Consider the following 23895-nt stretch of genomic DNA (forward strand, 5'->3'; position numbering starts at 1 on the left):
AATTCCTAGTCGTTTCGTATTGTATATCTTATAATTCAAATGGTGAATACTTAATTGAAATGGAATAAGGTTTGATTCGTGTTTTTTTTATTTTTGTTATTGTTTCTTTATATCATTAATTAATATAGATACTATTTTCGGTGCTATAAATAAATTAACTTGTATGTAAAATACGTTTCTGTTGCTTACATATCAGTTTATCAAATAAAGGAGAGAAATTATGAATAACATCTTTACATCGTTTCACTGTGATTACGTGTTCAACAAATACTGATTCAAAAAGAAATTAAGAATGTATTTGAAATGTTTTGCTTGTTTGAAGTTAAAATAATGATCATGCTCTAATGAATGAGAGAATAATGCATTCAGGGATTGGATATGTTTTACATCACTAAGCATGTTTTCGACGTTTGCTTTTTCCTGATTATTATATACGCTACAGTTTCCGAAAACGTCAGGAAAGTATTGTTTAGTATAATCATGACACTTAGCAAGTTGCAAAACAAAATTACTAAGTGCCTTCTGTGGAAATAATTACCCTACATATCTGGTGTTCATTTTGCTTCTTCAATATGTGTATATTCCATAATAGTTTCTAAGCAGTTTCAGTCAATAAATACAGACATATATTTGAAATGCAACATTTTATTAGCAAATTACTATGTTATACATTTAAAATATAGTTATCATTTATTTTTCTTAGTGATGAAATGAAAAATTAAAATCAATTGCACTGTACTTGTATTGAAGATACAACATTCGGTTAAGGATGCTTTTCGCCTTAATAGATTTTTCTTTAGGTATTACTAGGGCTATGACAACCCCATATTCTTTCACTTGTTTAGATTCTCAGGTATATAGGCATTGATATCTTATATGCTTTTTGTAGGGTAATCGGTTGATTAATTGTGTCTAAAGTGGCGGATATACTCGAGAGTAAAAATAGTGAAAAGAATATGCTGTTGTCATAAGCCTATGTATTACACATTCTTCACGTTTTCCCATCTCGTTTTTTATTGTCAGTCGTTGGTTATTTTGCTAAACTACGAATTGACGAATTACATATACTTTGTTTTCAATTAATACGTGTACTTTCAATTCGATTGTAAATTATATAGTAATATAATATAAAATTTTCTGAGCACATTTATTGCATAGGAGTTGCTTACCTTCATACAGATAACTACTTTCGCTTCATGACGGCAAATTCCATAGTGGTGATTATATTCCAGTCGATAATATTCTATTTTAAAAGCTTAACAGATCAACTGCATTAGTGACTCCCGTAAATTCCTAAGAAAAGAATACAATACATTAAAGCAGTTCCGTTGAACTCCACAAAACTATAGCCGGTCGCGTTAGGTTTTATACGTCTTCCAGCCAAGAAAAAGAAACGAATGCATTGTGAGTGTAATTAAAAGAAATTGAAATGTCCGTAGGGGGTGGTTTTCCGAGCTACGAAATATAAATATGGGCATCAGGAAATAAAAAAAAAACAACAAAAAAAACCCTAAAAAAACAAAAAAAAGCTAATTATTTCAATCAATCGATGATCTTCATTTAAATAATATGATATAGACAAAACATTTTTCTTATAATATTAGCCCCACTTTTTCTTACACTATTAGCCCACTACTATATAAAACCTAAGTTTTACAAGCTATATATTCATATAGTATTTTACTGTTTTTCTTATGTATATTAAATAGGACGACGTTATCGTTTATAAGAGCTTCTTTTCATGCGATTGCGTATGAAAAGCCGACGTTTTCGTTGAGAAAGACATTGTTGTAGTCTTCATGTTTTTGTACAATGTCATTGCGACTTGAGGCATGTCGATTACATTTCAGGCAAACCGGATTCCATTACGATCGATTTGTCATTTTGAATACAGTCAAGATTCATGAATTCGTTTTACCATGTTCCACTGAGTACGCTAATGCAAATAATCGATGGCAATGCTACATTTAAGAAAAGTAATAAAGAAGATATGCATTGATTACGTGTCTAATGAAGAGTACAATCACCGACTGAATATTAAAAACAAAAAAATGGCAAGGAATATAATGTTGCTATAAACTACTGTTATATGTTGCTGTCTCGCTGTTTCTCTCTGTCATATATATATATATATATATATATATATATATATATATATATATAAATATACACCCTGTGCCAGAATTATATGCAAATCGATGCTTTTGTTCTAACTCCGGTAGTTTTCAATGAAAATTTGTGAAATTATCAAGTTATATTACACCACTAACACTAGCGAAGATCTAAAATGGTAAACTAATCTGCACAGTAGTAAACAATTTGCGGCCATTTGGGGGATTTGGATTTTTTCAGTCTTTATATGCAAACCAATGCAAAAATATGGTTAAATTATAAAAGACCGTCGAAACATTGATTATTCTAGGAATTTGTAAAGTGAGAACAACAATAATAAAGAACAAACAGCTTCAACATGGTTTCATATTATAATCAATATCTTATATAATTGCCATTTTTATTGACAAGAGCAAAAAGCTTTTGTCCATCAGCGATTTCATCTGATTCGTTCAAGTGTTCCTTAATGAGGTCAATGTAGAGTTTGGCGGAAAATTTTCAATTATTATGCGACTCTGAATAGACCTACCAGCTCATTGCCAATGATTGCAGCCCAGCACATCACACCAGCACCTACTTGTTGACGCCTGATCCTTTGGTGATGTAGACCGCAATTATGGTACCATTCCCCCCTCCACCTATCGGGAACATCAAGGGACGCTCGACACTCATCGGTGAACAAAACAGTTTGAAAATTCACTTTCATGTGACTTCGTGCCCACTCCATCCCCTTTCTCTTGTAAATATCCTTCAATTTAGTGCGGACTTCTAGCTTTCCAATTTTTGCAATGCTATCCAGGATACGGCAACGAGTTGATTTGGGTACATCAGGAACGACAGCTTTTTCAAAAACTTGTTTGCTAGTTTCAGGTCGGTTACGGCGAGCTTCACTCTTGATCTTACTCATTGTTCGAAATGACAAATATGATTTCTTACGAATGCCCCCTTTGTCAGAACGCCCGTTGCAAAGTGGAGGGTTTGTACAATATTTTTTTATTGTACGATTATCATGGTGTAATTCTTTGGCAATTTCTAAGGTGGGAATCTTATTATGGAGCCTTTGAACAATTTTAGAATACTCAGCTTGACTTAAAGCACCTTTACGTCCCATCTTGCATATAAAGTTTGCACGCTGAAAAAATTGCAAGTCAATCAAATGGCTGCCGTTAGCTCGCTATTGCGCAGATCAGCTTAAATTTTATATCTGCGCATGGGTTAGTGTTGCCGTATAATGTTCGAAGTTTCACGAATTTTCATTGAAATATATCGGAGTTAGAACAAATATATCGATTCGCATATAATTCTGGCACGGGGTGTGTATATAAAATAATAATTAATTATCTGCATACACTAGTGTTTCACCCTTTCGGGAATAATCAATGTAACGGGTAAGAGAATCTAACCCGGCAACGAAACCATAAGTGACTCCATTAGCACGTACCAAATGAATTCGGCCACCGATAACCGCGAAAATATTGTTGAAATTATACCATTTACTATTAAATGTTTTTACCTTTGTCAGATTGACCTAATGCTTATATGATGACCTGAATATGGAAGTTAAATGTTCCTACTTTATTTTAACTGTAAAGTGCTCAACGAGAAAAAACGAGTTTCTTAAAAGGGCTAGCATAATTATTTACTGTAATAATTATTAAATACCTACAAACACTAGTGCTTGATCATTTCCAGCATCATCAGTGAACTGTTACGATTAACGCCGGCCAAGAGAGTTGAACCCGGCAATGAAGCCATCTCTAACTCTATTAGGAAGGACAAACTCCATTCGGCCACTGTTAACAGCGAGAAATATTGTTGAAATCTAAACATTTATTTTTAAATGTGTTTACGTCTATCAAAGTGATATAATCATTGTATAATAATCTGCATATGCAAGCTAAATTAATCTAGTTTATTTAAACTGGAAAGTATTCAACGATAAGAAACGAGTTCATTAAACCGGCTGACATAAGTATTTATTATAATAATTAATAAATACCTACAGTCACTTGCGTTTCATTCTTTCGGGAATCGTCAGTGCAGGGTGTCATAATTAACGCTGGTCGAGAAATTCGAATCCGGTATCGACACCATCTGTCTCCATTAGTAAAGAATAAATCCCTTATATATATATATATATATATATATATATATATATATATATATATATATATATATATATATATATACATACATATATATATATGGGGGGGTTGAAAAAGAAATCAAACAGAGCACTCAATTATAATGGAAATCAGAAGATGAGCGCTTAATATTAATTTATATTTTGTTTACAGAAAGTTTTTTTTATGAGATAAGTCATTGGTACCGAGGGTTTCAAACCTGATAATTGGGGACTGTTTTAATTACCCATATCAAGCTCTCTTCAGCCAATGCTTATCTCTCTTATATCTGGAAGCATATATATATATATATATATATATATATATATATATATATATATATATATATATATACACATTACGAGTTAACTCATTTTCTGAAAAAAAAATATTTATCGTATGTGGTAATTGTATTGAATTTAAAACTAAATTTTATAAAATTTATAATCTAATTACAATTTTTATAAGTACTTTTAATATTAAAACAAAAATTAATTTATTAATTTTTTTGTCTAAATTTCAAAATTAAAATAGATGTTAATATTTATTAAAACTTTAGTTCTATTTTATTATATCGAAATCAGTTTAATAATTACACATTTTTCAAAGTTAGGCAAGGGAATACTTATCAAGACTAGGGGGATGTCATATTATATTTACCTCAATAACATTGTATTTAATTTTATTTCGGTTTTAACATTGAAATATTTTGTTATTTATATAGACAAAGAATGATTTTTTTTAATCTAATCATATATATAAAACTCTATAATAAATTTACTTAAAAATACTATTTAACGCAATTGTACAATTAAAATCAATTTTAGAATTCAAAACTTAAATAAAAATGTAAGTTTTTTTTAATAAAATTTCGGGTTTCTCTTTTTTATCATCCCAGTTTTAAAGAGTGATTTTCTTTCTGTGTATACAATTTTTCAAAGACTCACCCTTCACATTTAAACATCTTATGTCTGCGTCATGAATTGACCATAGGATATTGTATTTTTCTGCATTTCAAAGAGAGTTTTGATTTAATTGAAACATATTTATTTATACAAACACTTGCCCGATTCGGATATCTACGCAGCTATGCGGATTACCCAATATATAGCTTGGACATTATTACAAAACGGATGTAGAAAACATATAACATGGATTTTACCAGGCAAGCTTGATCTAAAAAACATTCGTATCCTTTTTCTACAAATCCTTCTGATACAGGACTTCTGATAAATGCATTCTTTTCACTTTGACTTTCCATGTCTCACTGACTTAAGCAAATAGGGTGCATACCTTTATAACTATTTGCTAATATTTTCTCTCCTCTGATGAGATGGTAGACATCGAAACCCTATAGGTTAAGGAGATACATTTTCTAAAGCATGCTTTGCCTTGCTTAGAATAATAAAAATTCTTTGATATGAAACTCAACCACTTCATTTCATTTCGATGAGAGTTTTTTTAAAAAATTCATTGAATTACAATTTGATATATATATATATATATATATATATATATATATATATATATATATATATATATATATAACGAGCATAACTATGTTAACAAAACGGTTCTCATCTGATCAACGAAGTTAAGTAACGGCGAGCCTGGTTAGTACCAGATGGGTGACCATCTGAGAATTCTAGGCGCTGTGTGTGCTCCCTGCTTATATATGCATTTGTTTCTTGTCGCCTTATACACTTCACTTGTCACTGTATTTAACAATGCCGACTCGGGAGAGGTGTGGTTGGAGATTGCGCACCTGCCAATTAGACTTTCACGCGGAGGCACCCCTTCGTGGGTAACCATAGTCCGTCAAACTATATATATATATATATATATATATATATATATATATATGCATATATATATATATATATATATATATATACTTGAAAGATTTTAACACTAAAAATTATATATATATATATATATATATATATTTATATTTATATTTATCAATCTAATATATGAAAAGCTCTGTGTCTGTCTGTCTGCCTCCAGATTTGAAAAATCTATATATTCCAAAACTATAAGATGCATGGCGTTATTAGAGGTCTCAAATAGTTGTCTTTGTTACAAACCGTTCTTATATGAGTTATTAGCCGGTTTAAATACTTATTAAGAAGTCAAAAATAGGGAAAAATTTGAAAAAAATGGTGTAAATTTTGCATATTTATTGTAGTTTATTTTTCATTTTTAAACCATAAAGAGTATATATGGGGGTCACGTTGGTACAACGGTTACTTTACAGGTTTTTCTTTCTGTTTCCATTCAACCCGATGACACGAAAATACTGGTGTTTACTCTCCATAATAATTCATACGAAATCTGGATGGGCTAAAATATCATATTTAAGAGTATTTTATGCCAGGGGAAAGATAGGCGCTCCTCTTCCCGAGTCTGAGTAAAAAAAAAAACAAACTCACTTTGTATTTCTCCATATTTTAAAATAATCGCTTCCGAATCTAAAACTTGCAAAACGTCGACATGGATATCAAATGATCGTATTTAAAAAAAAAAATCTTTAGTGGTTTAAAACTATTATTAAGTGGTCATAAAATTGTCAAGATTTAAAAAAAAGAAATATCGCTGTACATTTTGTACATTAATCTGACTTTATTTTTATTTAGTTCATATCAACTTTGAATGCTGCGATCTAGCTAGCGGATGTGATTCTAGATGATGACACCCAAATATTGTTTTTACTTTTGATATCACAACTCTATAATGATATATACGACATCTGGACCAAGTAAAAGATCATATTTTAACGAATTTTACAAACGGACTAAGCTGGGCCCCTTCCCAGCTACTTACAATATCAAAGCACTATGTCTGTTAGTCTGTCCCTCTCTATTTCGTCAACTTAATCTCTTCAAAAACTAAAAAATGATAGAGCGGCGCTAGGGGATTTAAAGGGTTCGGTTTTTTGAATGGTTCTTCCATGGGTCTTTAGCCAGTTAAAATAGTTTTTAACTGATACAAGGGGCGTGCAAGAAGTAATGCCACTGACCCACTTCCTGTTCTTATCTAGCTGAATGTTTATATGTGCAATGGTTTATAAATCTACGGCTTATGTGGCAAATTATACCTCTGAAGTAAGTGTGGTTTCTGTTTTACAGGTGTTTGAAGTGAGTCAGATGTTAACTTGAACCTGTTGAATGCCGAGCAGTGATCCGGTTTTTGTATTTGAAAGGACGCACACCGCAGGAGACTTTTGATGAAATGAAAGACACTCATGGTGATAATGCCCAATCGTATGACCTTGAATCCAAACATAGCCGGCCGTCTGTGGAAACGGCTCCCAGAACTGGTCGCCCCCTTCTGGCATTGATAAGGCATCTGCCCGTCAAGTTGAGACTGCCATTTTGGAAGATCGGCGCATTACTATTCGCCAAATAGCCCAAGATGTCAAGATTAGTACAGGAACTGTGGAAACTATCATTTGTATGCCCAAGGTGTCTGCTAGATGGATTCCCAGGTTGCTCACACCATTCCAGAAGCGAGAACGCGTCGAGTGCTCGAGGATGAATTTGGAGATGTGCCAAGAAGATGAGTCAACGTTTTTCAAAAGACTGATTATACAGGATGAAACTTGGGTCAATTACTATCATCCAGAGGCCAAAGCCCAGCCAATGCGGTGGAAGTGCTGGTACTCACCGCTCCAAAGAAGGCAAGGGTACAGCCCTCCGCTGGCAAGGTCATGCTCACATACTTCTGGGACCAGGACGGAATAGTGATGACAGATTTCCTGGCAAAAGGTACCACAATTACAGGAGCCTATTATGTTTCACTTTTGAGGAAATTAAGGGAAGCTACCAAAACCAAGTGGCGGGGCAAAATTAGCAGTTCACAATTCGCATGTCGCCAGATCAGAAGGACAGGCCTATGGTTATGCAATCCTTCCCCATCCTCCATACTCTGCTGATCTTGCATCCTCTGAATTTCACCTCTTCCCAGCCATGATGATGCAGCCTTGATTTCTGAAGTCACGTCTTGGTTCCAGGACCAACTAGGGGTGTTCTACAAAAACGGTGTCCAGAGCTGAATCAAACGATGGGATAAATACACCACTCTGGGTGGTTCCTATGCAGAGAAAGACTAATAACTGTGAAAAGTTTCGTTGCTACACTGCTATGGAAAGTGGGTCAGGGACATTACTTATTGCACGGTCCTCGTAACAAATGAGTCAAAATTGAAATTAATCTTTATAACTTTTGTACATTCATCTTTGTTTATTGTTGATCAGTTCATATGTTTGTCAGGTTGATAACGTGGTAACGTCACCAGCTTTAAGTGATACATTTTGCTTACAGTGTCGATTCTTTCAGATGCCACCCAACTACGTTTTTTTTCTTTTGAAATCAGCACTCTATTATAAAATATACAAAATGTGGACGAATTAAAATATCATAGGTAAGTGTATTTTACGACCGCGTAAGGATTGGCGCCTCCATCAATCAGCTAGTAAAAGTTTAAATTTTAATCTTTCATTAGAAGATTATTTAGTCAGTAACTCATTTAATCTTATGAAATCGCTTAATATTATTCTTTCTCGAACTAAGAAAAGTCCTGCTTTTACTGGTATAACCAGTAGTTCATCACGAAATACTCTCTCGGCAATTTAATATATATATATATATATATATATATATATATATATATATATATATATATATATATAAATTTAAAGGAGATTAGAACAATAGTCTAAAGAGCAGAGTGTATTTTAATGTGATAGTAAAAGTACTAATTTAATTAAAATACAGGAAAAGAAAAAGTGCTCGTTGTTATTTAGATATATAATCAGCTCGATAGGTAAATATGCTAGAGCTAATTTAATATTCAGTAATGCGATTGATAATTTAAAATTCAAATTAGAATAAAATTAAAAATCCGTTTCACAAGAAGCAGCAACAACAAAGTCAATAATATGTACGATCGTTTCGGAAAATAACGTGTATACTGTGGTAGACATTAAGCCACAGACAATAATTCTTACATATAGTATTTAAAAAAAAACAAAGTTTCCTCATCAGCAAAAGTATTGGGAAGGGTTTTTAATATGTGTAAAATACGCCATAAATAAACCTAGCATTAAAAGTAAGGCATATGTATCTGGAAAAAATTAAAATAAAAGTATGTATTTACTTGATAAGCAAATTAGTATGGGTTAAAGATAGAAATAAAATAGAATAAAAATATAAACCTAAATTTGGTTTAAACATACTATTATAATAATATATTTCTAATAAAATTCATAGACACACACATATACATATATACACATATATATACATATGCATACACACGCATATACACACATATATATATATATATATATATATATATATATATATATATAATTATTTACCTTTTAATTTTTCGCCTTCTGAAATCAGCAATTAAGGTCAAAGTATTCATATGGATGTTTATTGCAGCTTTTCAAGTTATGAAATGATAAATTTTTAAAAAGAACGCTAATGGAATATTTTATATCGGTTAGCATACGTTTGATTAAACGCAAAATTACAAACTGAAGAAAGAAAGGGTAAGATAATCTTATTTATTTAATTAAACAATTCACGGGAGATAAAAAGTATTTTATTTATTATTAAAGAATAATAAATCAAGCAAACAAAATACCATAAGCTATTTTGAAATTACTGAATTTTATATTTGATAATTTATTTATTCATTGAAATCAAAAATATCATAGGTTAAGGCTAAGAATATATTTTAATAATGTATAATAATGGTCGATATATCAGATCCATTAATATTAACAATAATATTGATGATCAAAAATTATTATTAATAAGCATGTCAAGTTATAGTTTAATTTTAATAGTGAATATTAATAAGTAACATTTTTGATTATTTAAGGTTGTTTATATTTATTAAATTTAACCAACGTTTATGATTGCATGCGAAAATAAGTTCTTTTCTTGAATTTAAGAGTGTTGTTCTATTTTTTATATCTCAATATTTTAAATTTTTAGGGTGTCTTTTGTACAAAGTGCACAGGCTTTATTTCCTGGCTTGTATGCTTTGTAAGATCCTGTTAGATGGTCAAAGAGAGATAATCCATAAATCGATAAATGCAGAATTATCTCCCTTCCATCAAGAGATTAGTTGTGCCTGGCAGCTAGGCGAGACCAGGAGAACAGACTGGGACATTTTAAGATGGCAGCTATAGACTATCGTTGCTCAATCGTTCATTACGAACATTTAAGTTTATGTTATAGTTAAAGAAATAATGTATTACAAATGCATTCAGTGTCGATTATAATTCATACCCTTTCAAGTATCGGTTTTACTAAATAATCACAAACACATCAATGGCGACGATGGATTTGGATTTTAACTCACAAAAAAACATAAACGCACATGGTGTCAGGTTCTAAGAAACGATTTACGCCTCATGCCGCGATTTTCCTGAGCAAATTTCCACATTTGTTTTTAAACACCAAAAAAAAGAAAGAAATTTAAATAATTTTTTTTGAACGCAAAAACAAAGAAAAGAAAAAAATAAGAAATTTCAATAATTTTTTTTTTTGAAAAAAAAAAGGAATTTTCCTTAAAATATTTTTTCTTGCTGAAAAAAAAACAGGAATTTTTCTTTTACAATATTTTTTTTTTCTTGTTGAAGAAAGAAAAAAACACTCCACCTGCCATGGATCTAAATATGCTCGAAAGAATCCTTCAATACCAACAAACGGAATTTTTAAGAGCTCAGAACAGTCTTATTGAAAATCTGACAACCCAGTTTAACAAGCAAATTATAAACTTACCAAAATCAAATTCTCTGGACTCCATAGCAAGCACGATAACGGAATTTTTGTTCAATCCGGACTCAAAACAAACATTCAACGCTTGGTATGGCCGTTGGAAAGATACGTTTGAAAATGAATTCGCATCCATGGACGACTCCTGGAGAACGCGTTTACTGTTACGGAAACTTGGCACAGTCGAGCATCAACGGTATTCAAATTTTATCCTACCTAAAAACACTGGAGATTTTACATTTGATGAAACCATAGCACAGCTATCAGAAATTTTTGGTGAGTCAGTATCTTTATTTAATATTAGATACAATTGCTTGAAATTAAAGAAAGATGATACGGACGATTTGATAAAATATGCGGGAATTGTAAACCAAACTTGCGAAAGTTTTCAGCTGAAATCGCTGACTGAGGATCAATTCAAGTGCCTCATCTTCATCGCGGGATTACAATCACCCCAGGATGCGGACATCCGCACTAGTTTATTGTCCATGATTGAAAAAGACAAGGACATAACGATAAGACTTCTGACCACAGAATGCCAGCGGCTAACAAATTTAAAATGGGACACAGCAATGGTGCAGCAACAACAACAAACCCCATCTGTTTCAAATATAAAATCAGTAGAGAAAAACTCTACTGGAAAAAAACAAAAAAAAAAAACAACGCCCTGTTGGTCATGTGGGGAAATGCACTATGCTCGCTTTTGCCCATTCAAAAGACACATATGCCAACAATGCTCGCGTCCTGGGCACAAGGATGGATTTTGTGGTAATAACCACAACCCTTCTAACACATTACGGCACAGTCAAGAGGCAAAAATCACAGAAAAACTCCAGGACGGTTCCAGAAAGCTTCATCAAATTCAATTTTTGCTACTTTCAATGTGAATTTTGAAGCTCGGAGAAAGTACCTAATTGTTGAAATAAACAACAAACCGGTTAATTTTCAGTTTGATACTGCTTCGGACATCACTCTAATTTCACGCCAAACGTGGGAGTCGTTGGGAAAACCAACACTTAAGAAGACTAATCATGTTGCTTGTGGGGCATCAGAAAAATATACAATTAACTGGTGAGTTAACATGTTATGTCTCTTTTCAAGAAAAGCAATTTTCAGGTGTCTGCTATGTTTCGGAAGTGTCAACACTGAATTTTCTTGGACACAGTTTTCAGTTCCTTCAACATTAATGCTGCCACAGATGCTGAAACACATTTTAAAAACTTGCTCAAAGCAACATTCAGCAAAGTTTTTCAGGGGGGTATTGGGCTCTGCTCGAAAGCTAAAGCAACTCTAAAACTGAAGGCAGACGCAAAACCAGTCTTCAGACCAAAACGGCCAGTGCCATACGCAGCTTTAGCTACTGTGGAAAAAGAATTGGGTCGTCTTCAACAAGAAGGGGTTATCCAATCAACAAATTATTCATCCTGGGCAGCACCTATTGTCATTGTAAAGAAGGCAAATGGCAAAGTACGTTTATGCGCGGACTTCAGCACAGGGCTAAATGACCAACTGGAGACACACCAGTACCCACTACCAGTACCAGAAAATCTGTTTTCAAAACTTAATTATTGGACTTGTTTTGCAAAACTGGACCTTGCAGACGCATATTTGCAAATGGAAGTTGACGAAGATTCCAAAAATCTTCTCACTATTAACACCCACAAGGGACTGTTTCAATTTAACCGCCTTCCATTTGGGGTCAAGTCAGCTCCAGCAATATTTCAACAAACCATGGACACCATGCTCAAAGGATTGCCAGGAGTTTCTGCCTATATTGATGACATTATTGTGACAGGTACATCTCAAGAAGAACTCTTATATTGCCTCACTTCCGTGCTGGAGCGAATCCAACAATATGGATTTCACTTAAGACCAGATTAATGCAAATTTTTCCAAACTTCTGTGAAATACCTTGGATTTATATTTGAAAAAAATGGTCGAAAACCAGATCCGGACAATATCCAGGCAATAAAGCATATGCCAGCTCCAAAGGACGTTGCAACATTACGCTCTTTTCTTGGACTTGTAAGCCACTATGGTTCATTTTTAACCGAATTACATAGGTTACGGGGACCACTAAATGATCTTTTACAAAAAGATACCAAATGGAACTGGTCCAACGCCTGCAAAGAGTCGTTTGAGAAAATTAAATCACTTCTCAGTTCAAATTTATTACTGACACACTACGACTCATCTTTGGACATTACTGTTGTGACAGATGCTTCAGACTACGGAGTCGGAGCAGTAATATCACACATTTTCCCTGACGGAAGCGAAAAAGCAATTGCACATGCATCAAAGTCTTTGACGCCTACGGAACGAAAATACAGCCAAATTGAGAAGGAAGCACTTGCAATAATATATGCAGTCAAGAAATTCCATAAAATGTTATATGGGCGACATTTTACTCTGATCACAGACCACAGGCCCTTAATAAGCATTTTTGGTAGCAGGAAAGGAATTCCGGTATATACAGCAAACCGATTACAAAGGTGTACAACTATGCTGCTGGACTATGACTTTTCTATAAAGCACCAACCAGGGAGCAAAATCGGCCAGGCAGATGCGCTATCAAGACTCATCTCTTCCCATCAGAAAGTAGTAGAAGACACAGTCATCGCTGCTATATCGGTGGAACCGGCAGTTATGTCTGGACTTGCTTCCACGGTAAGATCTTTACCGGTCACTTCTGAGATGATTCAGGAGGCTACAGCTGCAGCCCCATTACTACAAAAAGCCAGAAAATTTCATCTTTCAAGCTGGCAAAAAACATGCACCAACCAGCAACTTCAACCGTTTTTTCAGAGAAGATCATCTTTATCCGAAATTAATGGAACATTTCTTTTTGGAGAACGTGTGATTGTTCCATACAAACTCCAGAACAAAGTTCTCAGACAATTCCACTATGGACACCAGGGAATAAATCGGATGAAAGCTCTGGCACGTGGCTATGTGTACTGGCCAAACATGTGAAAAATGCCAAATGGTTGCAAAATCTCCTCGGAAAACAACACTGCAGGCATGGCCTACTCCAGAAATTCCGTGGTCACGACTACACATAGACTTCGCAGGACCAATTAATGGACAAACCTATTTAATATTGGTTGACGCATACAGCAAGTAGCCAGAAATCTTCCAAATGAATCATACTACTTCCAACGAAACAGTGACGAGACTTAAAGAAATTTTCAACCGATTGGGTGTTCCTGAAATTTTAGTTTCTGGCAACGGTACTGCATTTACATCAACAGAATTTACAAATTTCTGTAAACAAAACGGTATCCAGCACCTACGATCTCCACCTTTCCACCAACAATCTAACGGCCAAGCCGAACGCTTCGTAGACACTTTTAAGAGTTGAAGGGGGAAGGAACTATTCGAGAGATCATAGAAACATTTCTAAGTAGCTACAGAGCTACACCAAACCTAAATTGCCCGGAGGGTAAGTCTCCCGCCGAAGCATTGATGAACAGGAAGATGCGCTTACCAATGGATGCAATTCGTCCATCACCAAAGAATAATCCCAAGAGAAACAGGACGATGGAAAATCAATTCAATCGTCATCATGGAGCAAGATTCCTACCAGGACAAGCCGTATGGGCAAAAGATTACCGAAATGGTAAAGAAAAATTGGCACAGGGTCAGATAGTACATCGCTCTGGGAAAGTCATGTACGATGTGGATGTACAATTATCTATTTGGGTCAGACACGCAAATCAACTGCGTCATTCATACCTTCCAAAGAGACAATCAAATGGCATTCCATTGAATATTTTACTGGACACATTTGAATTACCTCAGAGTGTGCCCGCAGCATACAGGAAACAAAACAAGGCTAAGAAGGACGGTCCAACACGAAGATCACAACGAAGGCGCAAACCAACCTCAGTCCTACAAGTGGACCCACAGCAAACATCTTACAGACATCATCTTCAAAGGGGAGGTGTTAGATGGTCAAAGAGAGATAATCGCTAAATCGATAAATGCAGAATTATCTCCCTTCCATTAAGAGATTTGTTGTGCCTGGCAGCTAGGCGAGACCAGGAGAACAGACTGGGACATTTTAAGATGGCCGCTATAGACTATCGTTCCTCAATCGTTCATTACGAACATTTAAGTTTATGTTATAGTTAAATAAATAATGTATTACAAATGCATTCAGTGTCGATTATAATTCATACCCTTTCAAGTATCGGTTTTACCAAATTATCACAAACGCATCAATGGCGACGATGGATTTGGATTTTAACTCACAGAAAAACATAAACGCACATGGTGTCAGGTTCTAAGAAGCGATTTACGCCTCATGCCGCGATTTTCCTGAGCAAATTTCCACATTTGTTTTTAAACATAAAAAAAAAGAAATTTAAATAATTTTTTTTTAACGCAAAAAAAAAAAGAAAAAAATAAGAAATTTCAATAAATTTTTTTTTTGGAAAAAAAAAAAGGAATTTTCCTTAAAATATTTTTTCTTGCTGGAAAAAAAACAGGAATTTTTCTTTTACAATATTTTTTTTTCTTGTTGAAGAAAGAAAAAAAACACTCCACCTGCCATGGATCTAAATATTCTCGAAAGAATCCTTCAATACCAACAAACGGAATTTTTAAGAGCTCAGAACAGTCTTATTGAAAATCTGACAACCCAGTTTAACAAGCAAATTATAAACTTACCAAAATCAAATTCTCTGGACTCCATAGCAAGCACGATAACGGAATTTTTCTTCAATCCGGACTCAAAACAAACATTCAACGCTTGGTATAATTAATAATATCATTACGAACATTTAAGTTTATGTTATAGTTAAATAAATAATGTATTACAAATGCATTTAGTGTCGATTATAATTCATACCCTTTCAAGTACCAAATAATCACAAACACATCAGATCCTATTATTTGCCATTTCAAATTTAAAAAAATATTGTTATCTATGAGTCGCCAAATATGCTTGGATAGGGTAGTTTGGTTTTACAGGGAGTAATTTTTAAAAGAATATTTGTGCGTTGAAATGTGTTATTAAGCCAGATGTGGAACCAAAGTATATTGCCTCTTGTTTAGTGTAATCATTTTCCGGTAGATTGGGTGTTGGATTATTAGATGGTGGGTTGGTGTGTATTTGATTGGTAGATTGGTTAAAGTTGGCGTCATTATTTAATCGGGTGGTTGAGTTATGGTTGCTATTAAATTCATTTAGATTTGGGATTTTGATACTGTGTAGCTATAGACTATATTATTTTTATTTTACATGAGCCTTGTAGGGGACATTTGTTTTTCTTCTACAGTTACAGCCTGTTTATATATATATATATATATATATATATATATATATATATATATATATATATATATACTAGCTGTACCCTGCCACGCGTTGCTGTGGCTCAAATTGGTGCAATGGAAAAAGTTCCAAAATGAGAAAAAGCATGTTTCTTATAGGTTTAAATTTCCATTTTGCATGGGTACACAGTTTTTGTTGTTCCATTTTCTAAGCTGATATAGAGATTTTCCGGACTGGTGACCTTTGAATATGTAACATAAATTGTCCATGTGAAAAAACAGTCAGTGTGTAACTGTAAGGCCCACAATTGTAAATATTGTTCCCTGTGCTTTGTTGATGGTTATTGCAAATGACAATAAAATTGGAAAGTGCAATTTGCTAAAGTGTAATGATGTATCCGGTAGAATCATAGGAATGCATGGAATGAAGATATATTCATCTGTGAAAGGTCCTGTTAAGATTGTTGTTTCTATGATATTGTTTGTTAATTTATTTTTACTGCAAGCTATGTGCCATTGCAAAGCTTGGATTGGTTTATATTTCACAACATGATAATTAGTACACCAAATTTCAGTTGCAATACATGCGGTGGCATCCCTGGCAAATATAACTGTTGGATAATTAACCACTTTATCTGCTTTCACAACAGTGTCGATGGATTTGTATTTGACTACCTCACTTGGAATTTTACAATTAATTATAGCGTTAAGTTCATCGGCATCTTTGTATTGACCTGCAAGAATAGCTCATTCACTCAGTCAAATGGAATTCTTATAATTTGAATATCTGCAAAAACCTTTTAAACTAACTATTCTTTTGATGGAATAAAATTACAGAAATTACAGAAGTTAAAAGTCAAAGAATTTTGCCCTTAACTCTGATCAGCTGGCACTTTTTCGTACCCAATTTCCCACAAGTGATGCAAAAGTTTTTGTGTGGATTGAACAGTCTACAACTGTACATGCATATTTTGAGTTAAGTTTAATGTCTTCACATGGAACAAACAGGTAGAGTATTTGAGGCAAGCATTTATTTCATCTGCTGGTGTTGATTGAAGAATAACAGGTAACATTTGTCTGAAATCTCCTGCAAGTAATATTACTGCATTCCCAAATGGGCTGACATTGCCACGCAAATCTTGCAAGGATCGACCAAGAGCCTCTAGTGATTTTTGCGTACCATTGTGCATTCATCCTAAACAATAAGTTTGCATTTTTGCAATATTTTTTCCCCATATTGGATGTTTTGGAGATGTCGAACATGAGATTTTTGAAAAATTGAATGTTTTAAAGTAGAATAAATAATTCTTCTACTTGGCAGCAAGGTCGCAGGTATTCCTCATGCAGCAAGGGCTAAGGCTATGTCATTTTGTTACCAAATGGCTGCCAAAATCAATTTAATTAGAAAGGTTTTACCAGTTACTTCTGGTGCTGTTCAATGTAGCAGTAATTTCCAAATAACTCCTATTCTCACAGTCAGTAAATTAGGTGACTAAAATAGAATTAATCCATGTTTCGACAATGCCTTATTCACTGTAATTAATTTAGGAGACGAAAATAGGATGAGGGATTAGAGATGGACAGATAGAGAGGAAGATATATAGATAGAAAAGAGACAGTGAGAGGAAAATAGAGAAAGAGAAGGTGATATCGAGATAAAGGGATTGATAGATAAACAGAGAGAGGGAGAGTTAGAAACAGAGAGGGATGAGACAGAGGAAAGGAGAGAGATAGAGGGAGTAAGAGAGAGAAAGGAGCTCAAAGAGAGATGGAGAAGGTGATATAGAGAGAAAGATAGATTGAGAGAGGGAAAGGGAGAGATGGATAGAGAGAGATATTAAGAGAGGAAGAGAGAGGGGGAGAGAAACAGAAGGTTAACTACACTTCACCGTTTTTTTCCTCGTTCAGTAGAGAAGAAATCTTTCAAGACTGAGGCAATTTTAATGTTTTGTTATTATCCAGAGTACCCCTTTTTTTTGGGGGGGGGGCTAGATTTTCCTCGCATTAGAAACCGACCGGGTTATCTGTACTTTCACTTTACAAATTAATAAAAGAAAAACATATTGTAAAATTTGAATTTAACAGGAAAATACTATTTTAAAAAATAGCACGATAACATAAGTGCATAAGTGCCACTTTAGGTACTCCTTGGGCGTTAAGTTCCATGGCGACCAGCATAATTATTTAATGGTCGCTCCCTTAGCCCCCCCGCCATAGTCAAGGCTAATGCATGCGCACATAACATTTTTTTATTTACTGACGTTGGCTTAATAACTAAACGATTTATTGATAATTTCGTAACCCTTAAACGCATGCCGGAAGATTTAAATTGGTTCATTATTGTTGTAATGAAAAAAAAGTTTTATTCAACACAAAACCAAAAACACATATTAATGATAAATGATTTATTATTCTATTCATTGAAATTTACTAATTTTTAAATAAAAAAGTTTTTAAAAAAGTCAATAAAAAAATAGTTGCTTATGTGCGCATAAAAAACTTTTTTTTTGTTTTGTTTCTTTTAGATTAGGTCCACCTTATAATCACCCCCCAACCTCCTCATCTTAAGAACAGTTTCCGGAATAAACACCACTTTTGGAGCGGGGGCTATTTGCAAAATTTAACTAATATTTGTTGTCAGCATACCCACCCGAAAATACTATTAAAAAAAAAAGGAGGAGTGCAGTGCCCGTGGCAGAGAAGTAGATTTATTTATCAATAAAAGTTGCGGAGAAGTAAATATCAATAAAAGTCGTCATTTAAAAAAGAAAATTGTGGAGGTGGACCTAAATGTAAATATTTACCCAAAAAGTTATCCCAAAGTTTATTACAAAAACGTTTTGTTTTCGCACTATTCAACAATTTGTTCATCTGCGCATGTAAATTAAAACATATTTCCAAAAGTGAGAAGTTATCAGTAAATGGTTTAGTTTGTTTTTTTTAATTTATTTAATTTTTTACATCAGGTCCACTTCCCCAAATGTTAAGAACAGCTATCAGAATAAGCATCTTCAATCTCTCCATGTTAACAACGGATTTCGGAATAAACACCATTTAGGGGGTGGGGGATATTTAAAAAAAAAAGTCGATAAAAATCGTCATTTAAAAAGAAATTTAAAATCAAATGTTTGTAAAGTGAGAAATTATTAATAAATGTTTAGTAACATTTTTCGGTGCTAATGCAGAGAGTGATCCGCGCTATTTTTTAAATCGTGTTTTTTTATTCAATTGCAAAGTTTAAAGTACAGAATAGGTACAAAACACCATCCCCTCCCCATTTTAAGAATGGCTTTTTTAAATAATAACGTAATTATTTCAGCATGGATCACTCTCTGCATGAGTACCTATTTTTCTTTTAATATTCATAAAAAGTAAAACTTTTTTCAAAATAAATAAATAAATAAATAAATGTTTGTAAATGTGACAAATAATCGTTTAGTTACGGCAACGTCAGTAAATAAAATATGTTACGTGCGGGGTGGGGTGCGAGACTAAGAAAGACACTATTATTTTTTTTCTACTGGTCGCCATGGAACTCAATGCCCAAGGAGTACCAAAATGTAATTTTTTTTGTCAAATAAATAAATTTCAAGCAATTTCTGCAATAAATAATAGATAGCAACGTCGTTAATTTTACGACTCGACCCAGCATATTATAAACACTCTAACTTCCCCATGTTAAAACTTTCGGAATGAACACCCTCAACCTCCCCATATTAAGAACGGCTTTCGAGGTTTATGGAAGGGCGCTTTTTTGTTTTGTTTTTTTTAAACATGGGGGGTTAGGGTGTTTATAATACGTTGAGGCATGTCGTAAAAATGAAACAGTTTAGAAAAAGTTAAAACACACTTTTTTTATGTAAACAATGCCGTGAAAATAAACTAAACAATTAAAACGTAATGTTTCATGAGTGAAAAGCCTTAACATAAATAAAATTAAAAAATTGGTAAGTACATAAAGGAATTTAAATTTTTTAAATATGGGATTATTTTTTTTTATTTTTATTTTTATTTTTTGTGCTAATGCAGAGAGTGGTCCGCGCTATTTTTTTAAAATCGTTGTCCACGTTTAATTAAAGTTTTATGATATGTTTTTATTCAATTGTAAGGTTAAAGTAGAGAATAGGTACAAAACACCCTCCCTTCCCCATGTTAAGAATGGCTTTTTAAATAATAACATTATTATTTCAGCACGGATCACTCTCTGCATCAGTAAGTTTTTTTGGGTTTTTTTTTTTTAATTATCGAGTTAATAGAAAATTAAATATTTCGTCAATTTGTGGCTGTGAAATTAATCGAACCGGAAGTTCAGTTTTATCAACAGAACAGATTCGCAGAAACGGTTAAAAAAATATATTTATTTTATTTAATATTTTAATTTTAATAATTCGCGAGTAAAAACATACCTCGACTCTAAAAATGGGTTGTCTGAAAATTTCAAATAAATTGGTAATGTAGAAATATGGTTTTATTCGTTTGGAACGAACCAACTTTACATTTATATATATATATATATATATATATGTGTATCTGTGTATATGCGTGTGTATGTATATGTATATATATGTGTATATATATATATGTATATATATATATATGTGTATATATGTGTATATATATATGCATATGTGTGTGTCTATGAATTTTATTCGAAATGTATTATTATAATATCATATTTAAACCAAATTCAGATAAATAATTTTATTCTATTTTATTTTTATCTTTAACCTATAGTAATTTGCTTATCAATTAAATACTGAATATATATATGCATATATATATATATATACATATATATATATATATTAGTATATTTAGGCAGTATTTTTCTTTTATGAACGTTTCATTAAATAGCACAGACAACCCTTGCTTGTTTTTCTTGTAATCCTATTTTTCTCTTTATCGGAGAATTTTCCGAACGTTTTCTTCGAGTGAAAAAAGAAAGTTCCAATAATCGCGAACGTTTTCGATAAACTATTAAAATAAAATATTAAAAATTGAATTGAAAAATCAAAATAGCGATATAAAATAGAAAAAAAACGATTAAAAGATGATTAAAAGACGATTAAAATCGCTCAAAATCACTAAAATACTCAAAAGCACTTGAGCGTGCCCTCCGTTTCATTTTGAGTCTGGTTAATCCTACGTTTATTAAGATGGATTAACAATGCCTAAAACATTGGGAGGCGCACCTCGCAATAGGAAACAATTAAAATGACCGTGTTTTATTTATTAATATGTCACTAAATTCAGTTTAAGGGGTGTGGTGTACTATGAGGTGCTGATAGATTGAACTATTCGTGGAAGACAGGAGACATGTACAACGACAGGAGATAATGGTTCGATTCGTGCCAATGTACGAATTATTATTGGAGAAACATTCTCTTATGGGGCATTTACAGACGTACACGGCATATCTAGTTTTCAGTATACTGCACTCGGATGTAGGGTATTAGTAATTCGCTCGTTTTAATTTTTTTGTAATAAATAATAAATCTTATTTTAGAGGGGTTTTCCCCCTGGTAACGGCATGTATATATACAATACCTTTATTATTTTTTCGTCTTTTAATCGTATTTTTTATGTTTTTTTTAAATTTCATCGCGCTATCTTTAATTTTGTAATTTCTTTTTTTATTTATTTTTTTTACTACTCGCCTGAGGATGACACATGGAGGTCGAAAACGTTAGCTATCATTGGAAATTTATTTTATTTTCACTCGAAAAAAACGTTTGAAAACAACAAAGAGAAAAGGAGGGTTACAAGAAAAACAAGCAAGAGCTGCCTGTGCTATTTAATGAAACGTGCATATATGTATGTATATATATATATATATATATATATATATATATATATATATATATATATATATATACGTAGCACCTGCTGCTTGCATTTGAACAGAAAATTTCGCCGATTAATATTTAAATAAAATTTCGTGTTTATTGCTTCCTCTAGCCGGAGAGGTGTCTGTTTCAAGGCATTAGAATTATTTATATCTCATTTCAATATTTGCTTCGAAGTGTTGATGTTGCATCTGTCATCATTCCGAATTGATTTAATTGCTTTAATAATATGGGGAATAGTTTATATCCAATTTTCACAGACTAATGCAAAAGATAATATAATACGTTATCATGGCGGCGTTAGCGACGAAATAGCGCATAAATAGTTTATATCAATATCCCTGTAATACATATGTATGTCTATATTAATCGAGTTCTAATTCACATCGGTTTGCTTGAATATATATATATCTATATATATATATATATATGTGTGTGTGTGTGTGTGTGTGTGTGTGTGTGTGTGTGTGTGTGTGTGTAGAGCATGCACTGCTAAACCAATTACCCAATTGGGATAGTTTCTAGTATAGGCTAATAAATATTTATATGGATATAGAACCCATTGTTGATTTCAGCAACTGCCGACAACAAGTAATAAATATATCCGCAGATGTACAATACTTTATATGAATCTTATGATATTTGTAGATATTAAGTATGTACACACTCGCATTGCTAATATAACATGCATTAACTTTGGTTTTTCCTGTACCAATCCTGCGTGAGACCACCCCAGATACATCCAATACCTTCGTATGAAATTAAAAAAAAGGTGGTCCAGTTATTTCCGAGTGCATGGGGAACGCGCCCCTTAACCTATGCAGACACACACACAAACATGGTTCTTACATATATATATATATATATATATATATATATATATATATATATATATACACACACACAAATATATATATACATATATATATATATATATATATATATATATATATATATATATCCGTACCTAAACCTAAACATAGATTCCATGATCAAAGCTTCTTTCTTAGAACTGCACGCCTGTGGAATTGTCTTCCGTTTTCCTGCTTTCCAGCTGTCTATAATATGGTTGTCTTCAAGTCCAACGTGAACAAATTTCTGATGAGCCATTCCACTTAAGTTAACAGATTTACCGAACTTCCATTACTATTGATTACTATATTGTCCTTTTGACTACTCTACACTCTTTAACCCTTACACTCGAGTAGCCGATCGGCCTTCATAAGTGGTGACGCCTGTGTAATAATATATATATATATATATATATATATATATATTGTAAAGTGTTGGTAAGAGTACGTATACTTGAAAACACAGTCGTTGTCGGGAATGTGTTGTTTTAGTAGTCCGCTCTCGCCTCTAATGCAAGTGGGTGAGTCTACTTCTATGGGGGTGTGACTCCGGTCTTGTAACTGGGCGTCTTGGGTTCGATTCCAGCTCTACAACCCCCCCACTTTGGGGCCACAAGATACTCGCGTTGTGGTCCAATTTTTTAAAGCTATTGTGTAGTCATGAGACGTGATCATGTATGTGGGGATAGTTTCCTGTGTGGTCGCGTCACCCTTCTGCTATGGCGCACCGGTTGGTCTTCCTCAACCTCCATTACATCAGGGGAAGCTGTGTCATTCACCTCCATCTGTTCTTGCAGAGTGTGGAATGTTTCGGGCTGGTTTTGATCCGTACACGTGAGGCACTATTGTCCCGGTAGTTCAGGCCCTGTTACGTTTTCTATGGTATCCAACA

General features: G+C 33.3%; 1 protein-coding gene across 1 annotated transcript; it reads left to right on the forward strand.

Moving 5' to 3' along the window:
* The first annotated feature begins 14506 nt into the window (after positions 1 to 14506).
* LOC145263264 (uncharacterized) lies at positions 14507 to 15004 on the forward strand. Its single transcript, XM_080120347.1, has one exon. It carries the CDS (start codon positions 14507 to 14509, stop codon positions 15002 to 15004), a length of 498 nt encoding a protein of 165 aa, XP_079976473.1.
* The last annotated feature ends 8891 nt before the right edge of the window (positions 15005 to 23895 follow it).

Source organism: Euprymna scolopes, chromosome 38 (genome assembly GCF_053919585.1).
Source record: "Euprymna scolopes isolate OS-2025 chromosome 38, ASM5391958v1, whole genome shotgun sequence".
In the NCBI taxonomy this organism is placed as follows: domain Eukaryota; kingdom Metazoa; phylum Mollusca; class Cephalopoda; order Sepiida; family Sepiolidae; genus Euprymna; species Euprymna scolopes.

Coding starts and splice junctions, on each gene's coding strand:
- LOC145263264 (XM_080120347.1), top strand. CDS start 14,507: ATGCGCTTACCAATGGATGCAATTCGTCCATCACCAAAGAATAATCCC.